Source organism: Thamnophis elegans, chromosome 13, assembly GCF_009769535.1.
Source record: "Thamnophis elegans isolate rThaEle1 chromosome 13, rThaEle1.pri, whole genome shotgun sequence".
Lineage (NCBI taxonomy): Eukaryota > Metazoa > Chordata > Lepidosauria > Squamata > Colubridae > Thamnophis > Thamnophis elegans.
Window position 1 is genome coordinate 10603262 of NC_045553.1, and position 20724 is coordinate 10623985.

The window sequence follows — 20724 nt, forward strand, 5'->3', positions numbered from 1 at the left end:
AAGGTTTGCCGTCCTAAACGCACAATATTTTGAATCGGCTCTGCTCCACATTGTTAAGCCAATAGCCCAGCCTTGGGTTCAAATTCCTCCCTCAAGAGAAGATTTTCAAGAAGGGGGTCAGTCTGTGACCCCTTAGTAAATTGCACTTGGAATTACAGTATTATTAGAGAATGAAGATTTGTGTTGCTTGAGGGTTTTTGAACTGAACGGGAGGTGATAAGATGTTAAGCAAACTTTGTTATGGTTTTTGCAGAAGATGCGTGATTTATTTGCAAAGTCCATGACTATTAGCGACTTACAGGTAGTCCTCGACTTATAACAGTTAATTTAGTGACGGTTCAAAGTTAAAAAGGCGCCAAAAAAAGTGACTTACGACTGCTTTCCCCACATACATAGACGTTGCGGCGTCCCTGTTTAAAATTCAGACATTTGGCAACTGACTCACCCCTATGACGGATGGTCATGCGACCTTCTTGATAAACAAAGTCCATGGAGGAGAACAGATTCACTTGGCGGCTGTGTTACTAATTTAACAACGGTAGCGATTCACTTCATAAACATGGCAAGGGAAGTTGTAAAACGGGGACACTTAACACACTTCTCACTTAACGACATAAATTTGGGGGATCGTACGTTGAGGACTACCTGTAATGCTTCCCTGTGGCCACTAAAACAGGGCACCGCTGGGTTTTAATCGCACAACTTCATACCTGAATCAAAACAATTTTTCTTTTAACCCAGCTGCTGTATTTTAATGGCCTTGTCCTGGAATGTGATTTTTCAGACACTTTTGAGGCTGGAATAGAAGGGAATGTTATCCAAGTCCTGCATTTGGTTCAGGCAGCTGTTGGAGAAAGTCCCTGAAATATCTCTCTGGAAAACAGGGCCAAGGGAAGGAATGGGAAAAATCCAGCTCTTATTAAAAATAGATTTATTTTATTTTTTGGTTAGCATTTTTCGGGCGCTGTCTGAGAGAGCTTTAAAACTGGCTCCTAAATTGCTTAACTCAGATTAATTCCTCGTTTTCACCTGCTGTTTTAAGCTTCCATCTGCGCTAGCTTAGAGTACCCTGCACAGTTGTGGAAGGGTTTAAGATTTCTCTGTGTGTGTTTGTGTGTGTGTGTTTTGTGCACATTTGCACTTTGAAATGAAGTATTTTCTCCCCTATAGGAGCAGTAGATTTGATCATAATAATAGCTCAGTGGTTAAGACGCTGAGCTTGTCGATCAGAAAGGTCGGCAGTTTGGCAGTTCGAATCCCTAGCGCCGCGTAACAGAGTGAGCTCCCGTTACTTGTCCCAGCTTCTGCCAACCTAGCAGTTCGAAAGCACGTAAAAATGCAAGTAGAAAAATAAGAACCACCTTTGGTGGGAAGGGAACAGCGTTCTGTACGCCTTTGGCATTGAGTCATGCCGGCCACGTGACCACGGAGACGTCTTCGGACAGCGCTGGCTCTTTGAAACGGAGATGAGCACCGCCCCCTAGAGTCAGGAACGACTAGCACATATGTGCGAGGGGAACCTTTACCTTAATGGGGAAATACAAGCAGAATTTATACTGCCTTTGAACTGAAACCTGTTTTTCCTCTCCAACTTTAATGATTTAAGATTGCTAGGAGTTCTATTTTTGTTCCAAGCAGGACAATCAAATTGAAGGATTCTCCCTTCCCCTAGCCTGCTGCTTCCTGTTGTTTTGGGGGAAATAATTTTTTTTATAAGAAGCTTGTTTGAGTTTTCTTATCTCTCCAAAAAGTTGGGGTTGTGTGTGTGTGTGTGTGTGGTTTTTTTTTTTTTAAATTTGTATGGTTCCCCCCCCCCCCATTACATTTTCACACCTTATAGCTACGTGATCAGTGCAGGAGATGTGTCTACGTGTCAAAAACTAAATAAATACAAAATTCTTAAAATACTTTCCAGCTTTTTGTATGTTACTGGTTTGGGTAGAAGGCAGGCTGATGTGGAGTCCACATTTGTAAAACCGCCTCAATTTTGTGGCTGGTAGCTCCGAAGTTTTGCGTCTGAATTCTGAACCACACACGTGGCAAGAATTGTGTCCCTTGTGTGCCATCTCTCCCACAGGTTGCCTGCCATGCCCGCCTTGGAGTCTGACTGTGACATGGAAGATGAGCAGAGAGCGGGAGAGTGGCTCCATTGGCTGTGGAGGAAACTGGGGAAGGGCAAAGTCAGGCTGGGCAGAGCAGGGCAGAGGTAGAACAGGGAAGAGGGGGTTCAGATGAAGACCAAGGCCCACCCCCTCCTCATCCTAGGGAGCGCAGGGAAGAACAGAGAAGAGAGCAATGTTGGCGTGGCTTACGAGGGAGGAAACGGCCTCCCTTCCTTTCATAGGGCACACCTGGGGATGGAGTTTAAAGGAGAGGCAAATGGGAGGGGCGGTCGGGAACAAACACTGAGTTTAACTGCTTATCTGAGTTCCTAGCATCCTCCCAACTGGTTTGATTTACTGCCGTGCCACTTCACTCCTGGAACTCCTTATCTTGCTTGCCCTGCCGGATTAATTAGAGCCGAGGTGGCACAGTGGTTAAATGCAGCACTGCAGGCTACTTCAGCTGACTGCAGTTCTGCAGTTCAGCTGTTCAAATCTCGCCGGCTCAAGGTTAACTCAGCCTTCCATCCTTCCGAGGTGGGTAAAATGAGGACCCGGATTGTTGTTGGGGGCAATATGCTGACTCTGTAAACCATTTAGAGAGGGTTGAAAGCCCTATGAAGCAGTATATAAGTCTAACTGCTATTGCTAATTACCTTCTCTTGCCTTGTTGGATTTATAGTTGGAAGTTTTCTGCTTACAACATTTGGACTGGAGTATTTTCAGCCAAAGGCTGTTATAGGTTTGTGGAAGAGCCTTTCTCCAGGCCTGAGAGTTGAAAGGGACATTGAGGGGCACAGTTGGTGTTAATAAAGGGACTCATACCGGTTCTCTGGCTGTGTTGCCTTTGTGCCACGCCCCGGGTCATCACATTACCACAGGTAGTTCTCGACAAAGGACTAACAGATGGGATCAGTTGTTCAGTTGCTAAGTAAGGCAGTTGTTAAGAGGATCGGGCATGATTTTATGACATTTGTTTTTGTTGCCACGGTTGTTAAAGCTGTGGCTAAATGAATTATGCCGTGGTTAAAACAAATCTTGACTTTATCGGCAGCTGGCTAGGAAAGTTGTCGCAAGTGGTGATCACATGACCCTGGGATATGGCAACTGTGATCAATAAATGCCAGTTGCCAAACACCCAGGTTTGATCACGTGGAGGCGGGGATGTTGTGAAGGACAAGGGGTGATATGATAGCAGTATTCCAGTATTTGAGGGGCTGCCTCAAAGAAGAGGGAGTCTTATTCTCCAAAGCACCCGAAGGCAGGACAAGAACCAACGGATGGAAACTAACCAAGGAGAGAAGCAACCTGAAATTGAGGAGAAACTTCCTAACAGTGAGGAGAATTAACCAGTGGAACAGAAGTTGCCTCCAGAAGTTGTGGGTGCTCTAACACTGGAGGTTTTTAACAGGAGCCTGGACAATCACCCGTCCAAAATTGTAGAGGGTCTCCTGCTTGAGCAGGGAGTCGGACTAGAAGACCTCCAAGGTCCCTTCTAGCTCTTATTCTGATTGATTGATAGTCATCACAAGAGGACTTGTCGTTGGTTTTTTTTTCAGGGCTGTTATAACTTCAAACAGCTGGATGAATGGATGCAAGTTGAATGTTCTTGCCTTTTGCAAAGCAAAAGATGCTAAGTTTCATTCTTGATAAGGATGGAAGTTTTTTTCAAAACATCTGGAAGTGCCTACCTCTTATTTACCCTTTTGTAAAAGGGAGGCTCAACATCTAGAGAAATAAATTTCAGCGTCCACAGATAGGTAGGTTGTGGTGAATGGGACAGCCAACCATTCCCTCTGTCTTATTACAGGTTGTACTCAACTTACAAGAGTTTGTTTAGTGACTATTCGGAGTTACAACAGCACCGAAAATAAGTGACGTAGCCGATTTTCACATTGCCTCTGCAGCAACCCTGTGGTCATGTGATCAAAATTCAGACGTCTGGCGACTAACTCGTATTTGTGATGGTTGCAATTGTCCCGGGGTCATCCCCATGATCCCCTTTTGTGAACCTGCGTGGGCGGAGGGTGGGTTGGACTAGATGACCTACAAGGTCCCTTCCAACTCTGTTCACCTGAATTTCTGACAAGTCAAGTCCACGGAAAACCAGATTCCCATCACAATTTTGGCCAGGAAAGTTCTAACGTGGGGGTCCAAACTGACTTAAGAACTGTCTTGTTTAGCAACAGAAATGTTGCGCTCGATTGTGGTCATAGGTTGAGGACTACCTGTACTCAATAAGGTGGCCGCCTTATCTGCAGAGCAAGAAAGCTCTTCCCCCGTTGGCTAATATTTATTTGGACTAGCCCCGTGATGGCAAATTGGTCTGGAACGCAAGTGCCAGCGCCCATATTTAAGGCCTCCCCAATTCGCCCAACTTTGGCTTGCGTGCCAGGCTGAGATGACTGACGCCCGAAGACAAGCAAAGCAAAAAAGTCCAACATTGTGCATTTTAATATTTTTCCAAAGATAAATCATAAACCCCAAAGCCCAACAGTTATCGGAATTCTTTTCTCCCCCCCCCCCCGCAGTTTCCCAGCCACCAGCTCACGTACAAAGGAAACAAAAGCTGAAAACATTTCTTCTTAAGAGCAGATAACAAAACTTTTTTTTAAAGTCCCAGCCGCCCATCTTAAGTGTGGGGGGGTGAATCCTCTAAATCCCCTGGAAGACACTTGTATGATTGGAATGAAGGAGGAAAGGGGTAAATTTAGCGGGGGGGGGGGGGGGGAGGAGGGGTGGAAAGCAAACTGCTGTTTTTAATTCTTATTTACATTTTGGTTGGCTACGAAGAGCCATGGCAGTGGAGGGGTCACGTCCATGGAGAGAAGACAACCAAATTTTCTTCTCTCTCCTTTTCTTTCAATTTTGGAAGAGGAGAAGTCTCCCCCCCTCCCCCGGGAACCTCACCTGGACTAGCCAGAAGCTAACCTGGGGAGAAACTGACTTGGCTCTGTGCGGTTTTGCAGTCCCCTTTGTTTTCTCCATTCCCTGAGACGGGAAAACACACCTGTTGCAGCAAGAGTGACATGCAAAGGTCCCTCAATTCTTTATAATTTTCCTGCAGCCGGGCGTGGAAGCCACGCAGCATGTCCAGCCGTCCACTTAACCTGGGTTTGCAAATTCAAGGAGCCACGGCTCCTTGAAGCCTTCACGTGGCTTTTTAGTGAAACAGGCTCGTGATAAGACAACAAAGGTCTCCAAAACGTGGCAACTTTTTAAGAATTGTGGACTTCAAATGTCCAGAATCCCCCAGCATGGGGAAAAGTCAAAAGCCACCAAGTCTTAAAAGTTTCCAATTTTGGAGAGCCCTGTTTGTACAGGATAATCTTGAAAGCTCTCTCTCTATATTTTTAAAAGTGGAGTGAAAGAAGTCTGCAGATAGAAAACGAACCAATCCTTACCATCTTTTTAACATAAAGGGCATTGAATTCTGGAGGGCCTGTGGCTTTCTCTTCAGACCACCCCCCACCTTAGCTCTTCAAGACCCAGGTCTGAAAAGATCAACTGTTTCAGTGCATAAAAATATAAGGTCAACGTTCAATCATTGTGTCCAGCACGTTATTCTGTTAAGTCCCCTTGAATTTGAGAACAGAGGGAGGGGGAAAAAAGGCCCATCATTTAAGTGGATTGGAATGAGGCCACTATGACTATAAAGTTGTGTTTCTCCTGCAACTGTTAAGATTCAGTGGACTTCGATTCCCAGAATCCCCCAGCCAGCTTGGGAGCTCCAACTCTGGGAGTTGAAGTCCACCCATCTTAAAAGTGGCCACGGTTGAGAAACATAGCTATAAAGGAAGACAAGAAATCCTGGCTACAGAACTAGCACAGAAATGCCAAAATGTTTTAAACCATGGGAAGACTGCCCCAAAACGGGCTTCGGTGTAGCCTCCCCCAATCGGATGCCTTCGGTAAGTTTTTGAGATTGCAGCTAACAAATCAATTAGCCATCAGGATTCCGGTAGGTGCGAATTCCAACACATCTGAAAGCTTTAGTTGGAAAAGATCCATTTGGGATACAGTTATGGCTGAATTTAAGCAACTTTGCAAGTTGTAAGAAGAGGAGGGGGGGGAAGGCTCAGCTATCTTTATCCAGTCTTCCTAAGGGGCTACGTTGGCCTCTGTCTCGTCTTAAAATGTGCCCAACTGTGGAATCAACAGAAATGTTATGCCAGCACTAAATTATTTCAAAAGCCATTCTGTTTATGCAAATTATCCGTTATTCCTAGTTGGTCTTGTTGATGGGTCAGAGGATAGCTTTTTTAAAAAAAACATTAAGTTAGGAGAGAGGTCGCTCTGACATATTTTTTTTTAAAAGGATATTATGCAGAGACAAACTTCCCTGCCTAACCTCCTGCAAAATGAATGGTGCGGCTCCATTTTAGGGAGACCAAAAAAGCCCAATTTAGGAATAGCCCTTGGGAGATCAGGATAAAAGCTGGCAATATTAATGACCTCCACCCAGCAACTGTACTGAAAAATCTTCAAGTTGGATTATGCCAAATTCCCATCGTGAAGACTTCTTTATCATCAGGGGATTAAAAAAAAAAAAAAAAGCATTTCTAGTGGAATTGGACCACGAAGAAGGGGAAAATGCATAGTTGTTTTTGAAGCATAACTCTCAACTGCTAAGAAAAAGGGATTTCCTGGGGAGGGGGGGAAACTTTCTCGTGGAGCCCAAAGAAAAATGGCTGAATTGAAATTCGGTTTAAGAGAGCACCGGTGTAAATCCTAGAATTGAGCATGGGGGGAAAAGAAAACGACAGGATCTAAGGAAGGAGGAAAATAAAGACTGAAGAAGAAGAAAAAAAAATGAAACGAGGACGAAGCTTTCCTATCTGAGGAGGCTGGGTCAATTGCAACAGCTGGACAGCTGCAGCATTTAAGAAATACACCTGGAGTGTGTCAAGAAACAACAAGGCAGCCTAAAGTTGGTGTTTCTAAACCTTGGCTATTTTTTAGACAGGTGGATTCCCAACTCCCACAGTTCCTCAGCCAACATGACTGGCTGGGGAAGTCTGGGAGCTGAAGTCCTTATGTCAACAGGCTGAGAAATACGTCCTTAAGTGGCCAGTGTTGGACAAACTTTGGCCAATCCAGCTGTGACCTTTTGACCCAGGAGCCAAGAAGTCTAGGCCCATCAAATTCCACAAGATGTTGTGTTGGTCCAAGAAATTGGCCCAACAAGGAGCCAAGAATGCACTTCTTTCTTCTTGTACTTGGCTCTACACGTTGCCTTCTCAGTTAAGACCTTGCCTCCTTCCACCATTGACGTTCACTGAGAATTGTTCCATTTCTACCATTCAGCCTCGTTCGGCAAGTCCTTAGATTCCTACAGTAGCTCAAATTCAGGAAGAAAAACAGGGGCAGCCGCACCCTTCTGGCTTTCAAAACAAAGCAATTTTTTTTAAAAAAAAGGCAAGGAGAATGCAGGAAAACGACAAAATAATAACCGTAAGGAAAGAAAAAACCAGCACGCTAGCACATCAGAGTACCTGATGTAAAAAAATTGCCAATCCCCCCCCCCCTTTTTTTTTTGCGGGAACAACCAGGCAAAAAAACCTGTAAAGTTGGTGTTTCTGGGTTTAATTTTCCCATCCTCTACAAGCACGGAGGTTAAACGCCCCGGGAATCCTGCTCAGTTTTTGAACCGTGTTTGTTCGCAGATGTGATTGAACTTCCTGAAATTAAAAAAAAAAAACCAAGAAGAGAAAAGTTAGTTTTGGGTTTGTTTGTTTTTTTGAACATCACATGAAAGAGATTTTCAACAAAGGAGAGCAGCTTGGCTTCCTGATTAATAATACCCTTGGGGCCCTCCAAATATTTGGCACCTCTTAATTCATTTCTCCAATTTTAGACCCAAATTCTGAGCTCAGAATATTTCGGCTAAGACTGGAACAGCTGAAAATACTTCGCATAGCACTGCTAGCGATTCTGAGCTTTAATATCGAAAGCCTGCAAAATGAAATAGCAGGACAGTCTGCCAAGAACTGCCTCTAAATTTGATGGATAGATGATAGAGAGGGGGAGGGGACAGACAGACAGACAGACAGATAAATAGAATATAATAGGAGAGATAGATAGATGATATATAGATAGAAAAGACAGTTAGAGATAGATGACAGGTAGATATAGATAGATAGATGAATAGAATAGAAGAGATATAGATAGATGATATATAGATAGAATAGAGAGATAGAATAGAGAGATAAAGATAGATGATAGACGACAGGTAGATAGATAGATAGATAGATAGATAGATAGATAGATAGATAGATAGATAGATAGACAGACAGATAGAATGAATGAATGAATATAGGGAGATATATGATCTATAGATAGAACAGAGAGATAGACTAGAGTAGAGATAGATAGAATAGGGAGATAGATGACAGCGAGATAGAGAGATATAGAGGATGATAGATGACAGGTAGATAGAGATAGATAGAACAGAGAGATAGAATAGATAGAGATAGATAGAATAGAGAGATAGATGACAGAGAGATAGATATAATAGAGAGCTAGAGATAGATGATAGGACAGGTAGATATAGATAGAGAGATATAGATGATATATAGAATAGATAGAATAGAATAGAATAGAATAGAATAGAATAGATAGATAGATAGATAGATAGATAGATAGATAGATAGATAGATAGATAGATAGATAGATAGAACAGAACAGAGAGATAGATGATTGAGGTAGATATAGACAGTTGATATATACATGATATATAGATGATAGAATGGTAGAATAGAGATGACAGAGAGATGATATAGATCGAAGACAGATGATAGTTAGATGATAGAGATTAGATAAATGACAGCTAGCTAGCTGATATAGAAGATAGATAGAGATGATAGATGATAGATAATTTGAATTTAGATAGACAGACAGACAGCAGACAGATGAGCTTCACTCCATGCTCATCAATTTAATACGTTTGATAAATAAAACCTATTGATTTGAGCTGGACAAACAGATTAGCCACAGAACTCTATTTGCCCCAGAAGAGAACATCTCTCTCTTTTTGCGCCCGCTGTCTACCCACTCTGGCCTGCAAACCCCTCAGCTTGCAAAGAGGGCTCACTCACATAGCATGGTGCGCTTTCACCTGAGTGCGACAGTTGCGACCCCAGTAACAGTCGGGACGAGATGTGACGGCAGCTGCAAGACAAAACCGGCGCAGAGTTCATAGGCATGGCCCAGACTGACCAAAAGCCCAGGGGCGTTTTGACCTTTGGTGAACCTCTGATGAAGCAAAACAATATCGGGGCCAGATTTCAATGCAGAAGATTCATGAAAGGGATAATATCAAAACTGAAACCAGAGCCTTAGGTTTGTGGTTTGAGAAACGGCTACTTTAAACTACTACTGTATGTTGAGGTTTGATGTTCATGCCTTATTTTACTGCACCAAAGGGAAGTCAGTGTCTTGTCTTGTCTTTGTCCCAAAGGGGCTTCCTTTTTTCAGAAGGCAACTGGACTTTCTGGCTTTTTGTTTTTTCCTTCTCATCCAAGAAGCTTCTTCAACTCTGACAGGATAGAAACTCCAGTTGCCTCCTGAGAAAAAAAAACCCCTTTGGGACAACCATGACCTGGAGGACTGAGAATTTCTACAGACTTTTAGCCATACAATTTGGGATGGACGCCCTTGGAATGGTGTGGGAGCAGGAATGGATTTCCAGAGAGGAAAAAACTGCAGACTGCAGGAACCATTTGCAACATTCAGGTGACCCCGAACACAAGATAAACCTCCAAGTGGCTTCAAGGACCCTCTAAAAGGTTGAAAATGACCAGCTGTCTGCAAGGAGTATCAATCCTTCTATTCCCCACCATTCAGTGAGAGCAGAAGAAGTTTCTTGGATGAGAAGTGAAACCTCTTCAAAAGAAAAAAACAAGAAAGTCCAGTTGCCTCCTGAAAAAAGCACCTTTGGGACAATCATGGCCTGGATAACTGAGAATCTCTACAGACTTTTAGCCATACAATTTGGGATGGACACCCTTTGAATCGTGTGGGAGGAAGAATGAATTTCCAGAGAAAAAAATGGCACAGACTACAGGAATTCAGGTGACCTTGAGGACACAGATAAAACCTCCAAGCAGCCTCAATGACTCTCTAAAAGGATGCAAATGACCAGCTGTTTTCAAGGAGTAGAAATCCTTCTATTCCTCACCATTCAGTAAGAGCAGAAGAAGTGAAACATCTTCAAAGGAAAAAAAAACAACAAGAAATTTGCCTCATGAAAAAAGGACCTTTGGGGTAACTGTGACCTGGAGGACTGAGAATCATCCACGGACTCTTTCTTTCTATCTTCCCCTTCTTTTCCACACTTTCCCCTTCGCCTTTCCCCTTTCTTGTTTTTCCTACTATTCGCTTTTGCATTTTTGGGGGGTGGGGGTGGGGTTACGTTATATCATAAACCAATAAAAATGGTTAAAAGGAAAAGATGCCACTGCTCTCTCTCGTCTCGTTCTCCTCGTACCTGGCAAATCCGCAGCAGGAATAATCTGCCTGTACTGGTAAGCGAGTTCTCGGAAGGTCCGTAGGCCGCAAAAATAACAGAGCACCGTTTCCCCTGTGATTCGGTAATCTGAAAGAGGAAATTGGGGTCCCGGGTTATGAAGAGAATATTCTTTGGAAGAATAAATCCCTCAAGAAGGAATTCTGTAGGTAGTCAATCACCCTCTGGTGAACTGGGCTTAGGAAGTGTCCTTGTGAGTCTGCAAATATTTGAATACAGAATAACAGAGTTGGAAGGGACCTTGGAGGTCTTCTAGTCCAACCCCCTGCTCAACCAGAAGATCTTATACCAAGTCAAATAATGGTTGTCCAATCTCTTCTTAAAAACGTCCAGTGATGGAGCTTCTGAAGGCAAGCAATTCCATTGGTCAATTGTCCTTACTGTGAGGAAATTTCTCCTTAGTTCTAGGTTGTTTCTCTCCTTTTTTAGTTTCCACCCATTGCTTCTTGTCCTGCCCTCTGGTGGTTTGGAGAATAGCTTGACTCCCTCTTCTTTGGGGCAGCCCCTCAAATATCGCAACACTGCCATCCTGTCCCCCCTAGTCCTTCTTTTCACTAGAGATACCCAACTCCTGCAACCTTCACGTTTTAGCTCCAGCCCCCTAATTATCTTTATTTTATTTATAACTGAATTTATATTGCCGCCTATTCGCCTGTGGTGGCTCAAGGCAGCTAATGAAGTATAAAACTCCATTTAAAACAGTAAAACCAATAAAAAGACTCCAATAAATTAATATAATAAAATCACCCTCCCACCCCCAGTGGATCACACAAGCTATTTAATGGGCTCCATCCCGCTCTGGGTTCCCCAGTCCCGCTGGCAGAACCAAGTCTTCAGCGCCTTCTGGAAGAGTGCTAGAGTGGGGGCCGTTCTAATCTCTGGGGGTGATGTTACAGAGAGAGGGAGCCACCACGGAGAAGGCCCTTCTTCTGAGTCCCACCAGGTGTATCTCCCTCGGGGATGGGACCTGCAGCATTCCCTGCCTCCCTGCTCTGGTGGGTCGGGTAGATGTGACCGGCAGATCACCTGGTCCCCAGGTATGAAGGGTTTTGAAGGTCCTTTGGGAAAAGTGTACAGAATTGTTGAGGTTTGATGGCTAATAACGCCACTTTCTTTTGGAGTAGTACCATAAAATTATATATCCATGGAAAGATAATTGAATCAAGAATGCAATGCAATAACTTTTATGAAGGGTTATTAGAACAGCAGTTATAAAGAAGAAAAGTGAAACACATAGAAAAAAAATGAGATATACAAAAATTATCTGCATGGGATAAATGAGAGATACAAAAATGATCACGTCAGTTAATACTTAGTTGGGTAACTTTTAGCATAAATTATGGCCTTATAATGTCCTACCATAGAGTGGACCAAATCTTTTAGTTCTGCAGCTGTCATAATGTGAAACCAAGATTGAATGATTGCTTCTCTTAACTGCGTTTTATCGCTGGCTATATTTGGCTATAATTTTTCATAGAATACAGATCATTGAACAAACTGTGCTGCATTACATCCTTGATTACATTTTCTTTCCATTATAATTTTATGGTACAACTCCAAAGAAAAAGTGGTTTTATTAGCCATCAAACCTCAAAAATACACTTTTCCCAAAAGGTTTCCACAATTTTGGCCACTACCGAATATCGTGGCGAGCAAAACTGGATGCAATATGCAATAAGTCTTGCAAAGTGGCATTAACACTTGGACTAAATAAGAAGCAGAATCCAGAAAAATGTCTCAGGAATAAGTGGCCGGAGGGAATGAAGATTTACCTGGTAAAATAAAAGTTCCTTTTTGAAGAGCTAAGAGGCTTTCGTTCAGCATGTCTTTCCATGTCAACCCCCTAGACTGCAAGTAATCCTAGAATGGAAGACAGGTGAAATGAAAAAAACTTCAGGACAACTTCAAGCGGAGATTTGAAATTCCTTGGGAAAGCGCAAGAATGAAAATGACAGTCCCTAAAAACACCAGAGTGGAGATCAGATGCTCTTAGGTAAAGGTGAAGGTTTCCCTCGCACATTATGTGCTAGTCGTTCCTGACTCTAGGGGGCGGTGCTCATCTCTGTTTCAAAGCCGAAGAGCCAGCGCTGTCCGAAGACGTCTCTGTGGTCATGTGGCCAGAATGTCTAAACACCGAAGGTGCACAGAATGCTGTGCCCTTCCCACCAAAGGTGGTCCCTATTTTTCTACATGCATTTTTACATGCTTTCAAACTGCTAGGTTGGCAGAAGCTGGGACAAGTCACGGGAGCTCACTCTTTTACCCAGTGCTAGGGATTTGAACTGCCGAACTGCTGACCTTTCTGATCGACAAGCTCAGCGCCTTAGCCACTGAGCTACCGCGCAGCCCAGACGTTCTTGCAAAATGCTTCTCAAAAAAAAACACCCACCCCATCAAAAAAACAACAATAACAAACCCTCAACCTTTTGCAAACTGTCCGTACCTTTAGAATATCTGATTCGTAATTATTGCCATTAAGAACGCCGTCTAAACATTTGTCACCAAGATTGAGTTCTGTTTTAAAAAAAGAAAAGAAAAGAAAGAACATTATTAGTGCCCTGGAGAGGCTGCAAGGTATTTACTGGATTAGGCAGGATCTCTTAGAATTGAGCTGCAGCAGATGCCAGCGGAATATTAGCCTAGACTAGCTGATACCTTGCCGCTGCCCAGGTGTTTATTTATAGGGGGAATATATCCGGACCAAACGTAATGTCTAATGTTGGATTTTCCCCCTTATCAGAGGGAGCCCCTTTGTGGAGTACTGTGAAGCCGTTACCATGGCAACTCCTTTGTGCTGTACAGTAGAATTCATTTTACGGCAGTACGGTAGAAGCCATTTTAAGGCACAACGGGCTGTATCTTAACAAAACAGTTGTTAGGGGTGAGAGAGAGAGAGAGAGAGAGACAGACAGACAGACAGACAGAGAGAGAGAGAGAGAGAGAGAGAGAGAGAGGGAGATTGATTGATTAAGGAACAGGGATTCTGTTTATTATTTCATTTAGCTAGCTTTATTTACAGAAAAGACTTACTCATGGAAGCCAACTGCCTCCTGCAGAAGGCAGGCTGGAGGCCCAAGGAACAGGCCTCCAGCCTGCCAATAAATTACAACAGAGTTTGTTTTTTTGCAAGGGGAAACAATTGCAAATAAAATCATACCGCAGAATGGGGCTAAACAGCCCAAGCAGGACACACGGGCACATCCCCAGTAGAGATGACAGAAGGACTGCTGGCAAATGGTACCTAGGAAAGACGGAAAGGAAAAAAAATATAGATATGCCACTGGCTCATGGTTTTTTGTTTTTTGTTTTGCCATGGAAATAACAGGAGACTGAAAAAAACCCTTCAGTCATCAAAATTTTTAGGTGGGACTAGAACTCCCAGTCTCCTGGTGATTGGCCCAGAGTCACCCAGCTGGCTTTTTATTATGGCTAAGGAACTAGAACTCACTGTCATGGTTCCAACCGGATGCCGTAATTAAATCATGAGCCTCGAGCCATTTATTAGGGGCTTCATGTCGGCAGGTACCCAAGTGAAGCCAACTCTGACCCCACATAATTTACGGCCCAACTATGACCCTGTTCCCCCCGCTCCCCCCAGGGTGTGTCATAAATCACATTTGTCAAAGGAGCAATTTCGAGAGTTGTAGAGATCACTCCCTTCAGCCTGCTGTGGGTAACCCTGGATACAGCCTTGAAAAAGGCATGAATGGAATGTGCTTCCGTTTGTTTGTGGCTGCTGTGCTGCTTTGTCAGTTTCCCGTCCCCCTTGCCTATGACAACTTGAGAGCAGGCCAGGGATGCTTTGCGAGTTGACACTCACCATCCCTGGCTTTCTAGCTTGGTGCCTTAACCACTAGACCTGGCTCTAGCTAAAGATCTGACCACAGATGGAGTAAGCAGCAGAATATAAAGGATAAAGAGGAATCGGAGTACTTCAAGACTGGGGGGGGGGGGGTATGATTGGCTAGGGAAAGCAAGTAGGGAGAAGATAAAGTACTCAGACGATGTACTATTAAATGGAAAAGGGGGAGAAAGAAGGGGAAACAGAAAAGAAAATATTAAATATATATATATTCAAGAACGGGATATAAAGGGGGGAAACATGACTAGGGTAGACTAGCGAAGGTAAGGGAATAAGAAATGATACTAAATTATATTTGGGTTGGCAGAAATACCATCCCAAGGAAATATACACCAACAATAATAGAAAAAGAAAGGGAGAGAGGAGGAGAGAAAGGAAGGAAGATGGGGGAAAGAAGAAAGAAGGAGAGGAGAGGAGGATGGAAGGGAGAGAAAGAGGAGGAGAGAGGGCAGGAAGGGGAAGAGGAAGAGTAGAGGAGAGGTAAGGGAAGAAGAAAGAGGTAAGGGAGAGAAAGAGAAGGAGAAAGGGTAGGAAGGGGAAGAGTAGAGGAGAGGTAAGGGAAGAAGAAAGAGGTAAGGGAGAGAAAGAGAAGGAGAAACGGTAGGAAGGGGAAGAGTAAGAGTAGGAGTAGGGGAGAGGTAAGGGAAGAAGGAAGGGGAAGGAGAGGAGGAAGAATGTAGAGAAGGGAGGGAGGGAGAAAAGAAAGGGAAAACAAGGAGGTGTTACAAAAGAAGGAAGGGATGGTAAATAAAGCAACTCAAAATGTACCTTATAACTTATTAAATGAAATAATAAATGCATCAGAATGATAAATGTAAAGAAGAATAACAATGATGTGAATGTATACTTAAAAGGGTATGTAAGAGAATTAAAAAAAAAAAAACTTTGGGGACTAAGTAGCAGAAGAAAAGGCTTCTATGAAGTTGGGCTGACCAGCCACAATGGTGTTCCTGACATCTGCCTCTCCTTCAACTCCATCTTTGGTCAAGCTGAAAGGCCCAGGGGTTCCCCAGGGGGAAGCTTCTCTTGCTTACACTGCTGTGGAGCGACGTTCTGGTTATGCTCCCGGTCCGCTCTACGGTCCGGCATGGGCTGGAAACAGCAAGTGCAGAAGATGTGGCTTCCTTGAGCGGGACAGACATATTCCTGGAGTGCTGTGGGAGGAGAAATCACCACCAACAGTTGGCGCCGAACAAGTTTCAGATGAACGTTTTAACGTCAAATAGATTAAAAGAGTTGGAAGGGACCTTGTGGGTCATCTAGTCCAGGGGGTGTCAAACTCAATTTCATTGAGTGATGCATCAGTCCTGCTGTGGTTGACCTCATTGGGGGGAGGGGGTTGGGCGTGGCTGACTGGGTGGGTGTGGCCAACCTGGGGGTATAGCCAACATGACACCCCTCCCCAAACTGCTGGCTGTTTCTTCTTCGCATTGGGTAGAACAGGATAGTCCTGTAGGCAGGATCCTACCACTTTGTGGACTGTATTGTGAGCCTTGCGTTTGACACCCCTGATCTAGTCCTCACCCACCCACCCAAGCAGGAGACTCTACACCAACCCTGACAAATGACAGTCCAACCTCCCCTTCAATGCCTCAACAGTGATGATAAAAAGGTAAAGGTCAAGGTTCCCCTCACACATAGTCATTCCCGACTCCAGGGGGTGGTGCTCATCTCTGTTTCAAAGCTGAAGAGCCAACGCTGTCCGAAAACGTCTCCGTGGTCATGTGGCTGGCATGACTCAACGCTGAAGACGCACTGAACGCTGTTACCTACCCACCAAAGGGGGTCACTATTTTTCTACTTGCATTTTTTACCTGTTTTTGAATTGCTAGCTTGGCAGAAGCTGGGACAAGTCACAGGAGCTCCCTCTGTTACACGGCGCTAGGGATTCAAACCGCCGAACTGCCGACTTTTCTTATTGACAAGCTCCACATCTTAGCCACTGAGCCACCGGGTCCCTCAGTGATGAAGCTCCCACGTTAAACAACTTGCCCCACAGTTACTCATCTCCATTCTCCACTTCCAAAGGTTCTTTCCAGGAAGGATTGCATGCCGCATTGGAGCAACACAAATGCATGCCAGCAATATCAGAAATATTGCACAGAGGCAGAATAAACAGCATGGGGCCCCATCAACCCACATTTCACTGGGGCACGCAGTAGAAAAACCAGGGAAGCCAAGATCTTGATATGCTTGTGAGAAAGGTACACCTCGCCTTTCCAACCCCAGAAGATAACAACACCTGGATGTGCTCACCTGTTGGGAAGTTGGAAGAAGTTGATGGGGAATCTCCAGGAATCTGCCCAGGTTCTGTTTTTCCTTCCTGCTCGGGAAATGTGAGGGGTGGGACAGTTTGGCGACAAAAACCAGGACATTGCCGGCATAAGACATATGGCTGACTGCAAAGAAGAAGAGTCATGTTCATGAAACTGACATGGTAATTGCCACAAACTGAGTTCTGATCCAGCCCAACTATCCTCCAGTCACCTGGAAGCCTAACTGGTTCATTACGGCATGTTGTAATGTTGTAATTTAATGGGACAGTTAACCAGCTGAAAGGCTTCCCTCCAGATGTTGTGGGCGATCCATCACTGGAGGATTTTAAGAAGAGACTGAACAACCAATTGTCTGAAATATTATAGGTTCTCCTGCTTGAGCAGGGGGTTGGACTAGAAGACCTCCAAGGTCCCTTCCAATTCTGCCATTCTGTTAACAACAGCTTCAAATTGTCATTGTGGGTCTCCTTGTCTGGAAACACTACAAGATAGTCCTTGACTTACAATCGGTTGTTAAGAGACCATTCAAAGTTATGAACAGGAGGAGGAGGGGGGGGGAAGTAACCAGCCAGCACCTAGTTTGGACAATGTGACTTGTTTGGGGGAAGGGGTAACTTGACTTTACTGCGGGAACTCTCAGAGTTGTTTTTCACCAGTCCTTGCCAATATGATATTTACAAATAAAACTGTTTTTTGATGAATCTACCTGATTCAGAGTTCTGTTTGCTATGGGTGTATTACTTGGAATGCTGACATCTGGGTTATTATACAACCCACCCAAACAAAGCTTCAACCACAATAATACACGGGCAAACAATAGATCCAAACTCGATTGCAGAAAATAGGACTTCAGCAACAGAGTGGTCAACGCCAGGAATGCTCTACCCGACTCCGTTGTTACATCCTCAAACTCCCACAGCTTCAACCTCAAACTGTCTAGCGTGGACCTTACCCCATTCCTAAGAGGTCCATAAAGGGGGCATGCATAAGCGCACCAGCGTGCCTGCCGTCCCTGTCCTACTGTCCCCATTTATCTGTATTTAATTCCTTTGTGTGCGTTTATGTTTAGATTTACAGTAGTGGCCAAAATTGTGGAAACCTTTTTGGGAAAAGTGTACTTTTGAGATTTGATAGCTAATAACACCACTTTTTTTGGAGTACTACCATAAAATTATATATCGATGTAAAGAGAATTTAATCAAGAATGTAATGCAACACAGTATGTTTAATTATTTGTATTCTATGAAAAGTTATAGCCAAATATAGCCAGCAATAAAACCCTGTTAATAGAAGCAGTCATTCCATCTTGGGTTCACATTATAACAGCTGCAGAACTAAAAGACTTGGTTCACTCCATGAGAAGAGGTTGTAAGGCCATAATTCATGCTAAAGGTTACTGAACTAAGTATTAACTGACATGGTGATCATTTTTGTATATCTTGTTTTTTCTATATGTTTCACTTTTCTTTTTTATAACTGCTATTCTAATAGCAAATCCTTCATAAAAGTTATTGCATTACATTCTTGATTAAATTATCTTTCCATTGATATACCATTTTATGGTACTACTACTACAAAGAAAGTGGTGTTATTAGCCACCAAACCTCAAAAATACACTTTTCTCAAAAGGTTTCCACAATTTTGGCCACTACAGTATATAGCCCTTTAAAGCAGCTGCATCTTTTCTGGGATCGCACAATGATACAATCTGGGGAAGAGATGCGGTGGGTTAAAAAGGTTTGCCATCCTAAACGTGCAATATTTTGAATCAGGCCTGCTCCTCATTATTAAGCCAACACCCTAGCCTTAGGTTCAAATTCCTCACTCAAGAGAAGATTTTCAAGAAGGGGGTCAGTCTGTGACTCCTTAGTAAATTGCACTTGGAATTACATTATTATTAGAGAATGAAGATTTGTGTTGGTTCCATCTTGGTTTCACATTAGAACAGCTGCAGAATTAAAAGACTTGGTTCATTCCATGGGAAGCTGTTGTAAGGCTGTAATTCATGCTAAATGTTACCCAACTAAGTATTAACTGACATAGTGATAATTTTGGTATGCCTCGTTTTTTTCTACGCCTTTCACTTTTCTTTACAACTGCTATTCTAATAGCAAATCTTTCATAAAAGTTACATTCTTGATTAAATTATCTTTCCATGGATATATAATTTTATGGTACTACTCCAAAACAAAGTGGTGTTATTTGTCATCAAATCTCAAAAGTTCTGTACGCTTTCCCCAAAAGGTTTCCACAATTTTGGCCACTACTGCATACCTGTTTATCTTGTATATGTTTGACAAACATAAAGTAAATAAATAAATGAGTTTTTCACCTAATATCAGAGGATTCACTGTCTACATCTGACAGATCCAGCAGGTCTTCTGAACTCCCTTCTTCATCTGAAAAGGACCTTCGAACCTTCGGCTGTAACATGTCCTGAGTGATTTTGTTCCGGGCATCCATACTTCTAATATCTTCTTCACTACGACACTTATCTAGAAAGATGAAAAAAACCCAGACTTCTGTTAAGGTCGAGATGCGAGTCATAGAACTGTTGCTTTGTTCCAAAGATGGTTTTTTTTTTTATTTTCAAAAGGCAACTGGAATTTTGGTTTTTCCTCACGAAGAAGTTTTGCTTCTCATCCAAGAAGCTTCTTCAGTTTCTGAAGATGGTGGAGGATGGAAGGATTTATATTCCTTGCAGTCATCAGGTTGTTAGTGCTCTTTCTGAGAGTCGTTGAGGCCACTTGGAGGATTTTCTGTGCCCTGATAGTCACCTGAATGGTGCAAATGGGTGTGGAAACTTCTTGCTGAAAAGATTTGTGTTGTAAATACAGAAGTCTCCACGCCCGTTTGCATTACTTAGGTAACTCTGAGGACACAGACAAATCTCCAAGTAGAATCAACAACTCTCTAAAAGGATGCAAATGACCAGCTGTCTGCAAGGGATATCAATCCTTCTGTTCCCCACCATCCGGTCAGAGCTGGAGAAGCTGTTTGGATGAGAAGTGAAAAATCTCCAAAGAAAAACAAGAAAGTCCAGGTGTCTCTTGAAAAAAAAAAGCACCTTTGGGACAACCTGGATGACTGAGAATCTCCATAGACAGGTGTGCTTTGAATCTCAATGGCACTTCCTCGGGATTAAATCCCAAAGCTTTTCAATAAACATTTCAATAATGTTTGAAAAGGAGCAAAAAAAACCCTCCTGATTCATGGCTGGTCCTCGCACCTATGACGATCGCAATGTCCTTGTGGTCATGTGATCAAACTTTGGGTGCTTGGCAACCCGCCTGTATTTATGACGGTTGCAATGGAGGACATTTGGGCCCTTCCTAAGAAAGCCAGATTTGCTTAACAACCCTGGGTCTTAAATTTGGGTACAAGTGCCTTTTTTAGTAAAAGAAATTCTTTACCCAATTGTCATAGATTTGAGGACTATCCGAGATTCATTTGCTGGAATCCTTGCAAATTGTTCCTGCTTTCATCTTAACAAATCTTGTTAAAGAAAACTCAGAGAATGTATACTGGGAAAAATTACTTTTCGTTCAGGAAGCTGTCAATAGCTTAAGACAGACAGTTCCTCAACTTACGACAGTTCATTTGGTGAGCAATGAAAGTTACAAAAAACGCTGAAAAAAGTGACTCATGACCTTTGCAGCATCCCCACGGTCATGCGATTTACATTTGTATGTAAATGACAACTGGTTCATATTTATAATGAAGAAGCAAGAAAAGTCAATAAAATGGGGCAAAGCTAACTGAACAAATTTCTCTCTTAGGAACATAAATTTTGGGGGCTCATATGTGGTCCTAAGTCGAGGACTGCCTGTAGTCCATTCCCAAAATATTTTTCAACTGTCTCAGAGCACAAATCATTGGGGTCCATTTGTTCGTCTGTGCATCACCCATACGTCCATGCAATGTTGAATTGTTAACAATGAAAAAAACAACATAAGT

At 43.1% G+C, this 20724-nt stretch overlaps 1 protein-coding gene across 2 annotated transcripts in view; it reads right to left on the reverse strand.

Moving 5' to 3' along the window:
* Positions 1-4538: 4538 nt before the first annotated feature.
* Positions 4539-20724, reverse strand: part of CHFR (checkpoint with forkhead and ring finger domains) — a 30569-nt gene continuing 14383 nt past the window's right edge. For both annotated transcript variants that reach the window (XM_032229221.1, XM_032229222.1), the window contains 9 exons: positions 19100-19262; positions 16748-16890; positions 15526-15645; positions 13787-13870; positions 13073-13143; positions 12402-12489; positions 10591-10698; positions 9200-9272; positions 4539-7783 (listed from right to left, as the gene is read on the reverse strand). In XM_032229221.1, the coding sequence (XP_032085112.1) occupies positions 7741-7783; positions 9200-9272; positions 10591-10698; positions 12402-12489; positions 13073-13143; positions 13787-13870; positions 15526-15645; positions 16748-16890; positions 19100-19262 (893 nt within the window). In that variant the 3' untranslated portion in view covers positions 4539-7740. The remainder of the gene's footprint in view (positions 7784-9199; positions 9273-10590; positions 10699-12401; positions 12490-13072; positions 13144-13786; positions 13871-15525; positions 15646-16747; positions 16891-19099; positions 19263-20724) is intronic.